Genomic DNA, 2,909 nt, shown 5'->3' with positions numbered 1-2,909 from the left:
ATTAAAAAAAAAAAAAAAAAAAAAACACAACATAGCACATCAATACACTGTCATCAACCTCAGTGGCAAAAATGTTTCATATCCTCTTTATTGCTATTCAAAAGCAAAACACTGTACTCTGCCTCCGTAACCCCAAAATGCTATAAGTTGTAACAGTCTTTAAATTGGCTTCAACAACTGCTCCGACACAGCACGAAAAATACCTTCACGAATGATTCTTGAACCGAACCTGGGCTTTCTGAATTGCCTCCATGATACAGCGTACTGTAAAGAGTGAGTTGATATTTCAGAGCAACACTTCAAATATTGCCCAGCGCACGATCTGTCCTCGGCGTGTTTTTCGAGGATATTTTTGTCTTCTCACTTTGGCAAGCTACCATGTTTGGTCAAAATGCTTGCGTGCTCCTCCGACAGTCTCTGAGCTACTACTTTTGTGGCCAATCCAAATGAACTCAGTCACCATTTAGATGCCGCTTCTGTGACTTGCATGTCAATGGCAGGTTTGTCAAACACTGCGAGGGAAAATGAACGGTTTCAACCCACAGCAGCCCCACAGGAAAAGTGGATGAGTGTCGGAAATAAAAAACGAGGAGGGATGTTTTCCCAACAGGAATTGGCTCGTGCTGTAGTAACTAAGCAACACAGAGTCCAGTAAAGGCAGTACAGGACAGAAAAAGAGAAATCAGATAGTTCAAGCGCTGTGGGAAACCCAGTCACTATATGCTGTAATTCAAATGGTCGGTTAGGGTTTCCTCATTATGCATGAATGACACTTTCTGGTGCAAAGTGAGTGAAAGGACCAAGCCACTGGGACATAATGCCTTCTGACACTGGCGTTCAGCTCTTGTCAGGCATGCATATCCTCTTTTTTTTCCGGCCAACTAAGGGAAAGGGCTGTGAGCAACTCATCAGCAACACACTGCAACTGTTGTCTCGGAGGTTTACGTTTGCTGCACTGCAGATACAGTTCCAATCCAATGTCCAGGGGTGGGAAGTTAAAGTACAAATAACTTAACTGTACTTCGGTATATTTTTCAGGTATCTGAACCGGAGTAATAATTTGTCATACAAACTTGAACATTTGGAAGCAAATATAGGTTCTACTTTGTTCATTTGAAAGCACCACCAATGATGACACAGCAGATTTAGAGAAGCAAGATATTACCCATCCGTGGTATTTAGGGGAATTGTTTTATGTTGTCGGGTCCAAGAGTGATTCGTGGCAAGTAATCTGAAAAAACACATGCACTATATCATGATGATTAACAGAACTCGGGGAAAAAAATTGTCATATAACAAGCTTTTACTGTTTCATTGTTTTACAAATGGATTGTTACATGCTCATATGTTCCGCTTGGACTTCATTAGTTACAGTTAATTCGAAGAGTTACGGTATCAGGGAGACTAGACAGTGTCCACGTGATCAGGGTTTCCTCTCTGACGTCACGACACGAGCAGAGAAGCGGCCGAGTAGTCTGCGGCACATCACGTACACAGGATGAGGTCATTCCACAACAGGCCCACTCGGGGACTGCGAACCCCAAGTGACTTCTGCTGCAAACCCCTCGATCTTGACTTTGCTATTTTTACTATTTTGTTGATGTGTATGTATGACTGGAAGAGGCCGAGGGCGACCACAACAATCCACTATTTTCCGCGGCCCCGTCCATCGCCAATACCGTAATCGTTAAAAATCCTCGAAATCGAACTGTCATTTATGACTGCTTCGTAAGCGTAAATATTGCACGACCTTGAAATCCCCGAGCTGTCACTGTGCGTCACGGCAAGGGAAAAAAAATGTCAACAATAGCAACGATATGTCACGTTAGCACGCTCTCCGGTGAATTACTTCAATGAATGAGTGAACGCAATCGTTATATTTTGCCGCTGATTTAGTTGCTGCGCAATACTTGACCTGCAGATTAGAGAATCGGCAAGTAATTCCATCATTGAATGGGGTGTGTTTTAACGGTTTAATATGACTACGGTGTCATATTTGATCCAAGTGTCACTGCACGGTATCCACTGTATCCTAGACAGTACCTTGAGCATCCCCTCCGCTAGTCAGCACAGCGATGGCTTTTCCTGCTCCAGAGAGGTTCTCAAAGAATATCTTCTTGGTGTCTGACTGTGCCATCTTTCACGGTTGATACTTATATTCCGATACAACCGATGATATAATACGAGATGGCCACGGCTTTATGAAATTGTGCAGAAATGACCGTGAAGGGCAGCAGACTACCGCCCCCTCTCCTTCTCCCTGTTCCGCATCTATTTGCTCACTCGCATAGCTTGAATGACAGCGGTGGTGAGTGGCCCTTATGTCGGCCAATCGCATTTCGAGTCGAGCCTCCTCTTTGGAGTGTAAACCAATGCAAAGAAGGCTCTTCGGATTGCGTTTGCGGTGACTTTGACGATCCTTGATGACAGCAAAGTTTCTATTGGCCATCGTAGTCATATTCCGCAATAACGCGAATTCATTCAATCAAAACTTTTATTTAGGCAGAAATAAAAATCGACTGAAAGCGAGGTTTTTCACGTCCCGATATCGACATGAATGCATGACTACTAACACGTATTACTAACATGAATAACATGAAACGTGTTTATTATATCAACTTTTGTACTATTATTATGACGGTTGCAGTCCACGTGTTTCCTTGGGTCTCTTGAAAGCGCTGAACATTTTTATTTTTTTATTTTTTCAGTCATCCGTTCGGTGCACCTTGCACTGTGCAGCTGCACGACCCAGTCAGCAAAAACAGAGTTGTATGACCACTGAGAGGTATCAAAAACGAGACAGGACTGAGGTTACCTTATTCATTTAATGCACGCCTCAAGATGATGCACTGCAAATAAAATGTATTTTATTTCATACAGTGTTGAACCAAACATTTTTAGCGATGTCA

At 42.9% G+C, this 2,909-nt stretch overlaps 1 protein-coding gene across 8 annotated transcripts in view; it reads right to left on the bottom strand.

Moving 5' to 3' along the window:
- LOC109512656 (ATP-dependent 6-phosphofructokinase, platelet type-like) overlaps positions 1-2,290 on the bottom strand; it is a 17,769-nt gene extending 15,479 nt beyond the window's left edge. For 7 of the 8 annotated variants that reach the window (XM_019864542.1, XM_019864547.1, XM_019864540.1 and 4 more), the window contains exon 1: positions 2,044-2,289. In XM_019864542.1, coding sequence (XP_019720101.1) covers positions 2,044-2,137 — 94 coding nt within the window. In that variant the 5' untranslated portion in view covers positions 2,138-2,289. Of the gene's footprint in view, positions 1-2,043 lie in introns of all 8 variants that reach the window. The other variant, XM_019864548.1, reaches the window with a different exon arrangement.
- Between the last annotated feature and the right edge of the window lie 619 nt (positions 2,291-2,909).

The sequence above is a fragment of the Hippocampus comes genome, unplaced genomic scaffold, assembly GCF_001891065.2.
Source record: "Hippocampus comes isolate QL1 unplaced genomic scaffold, H_comes_QL1_v1.1 scaffold389, whole genome shotgun sequence".
NCBI classification, from domain to species: Eukaryota; Metazoa; Chordata; class Actinopteri; order Syngnathiformes; family Syngnathidae; genus Hippocampus; species Hippocampus comes.
This window is presented reverse-complemented; position numbering and strand designations above follow the sequence as displayed.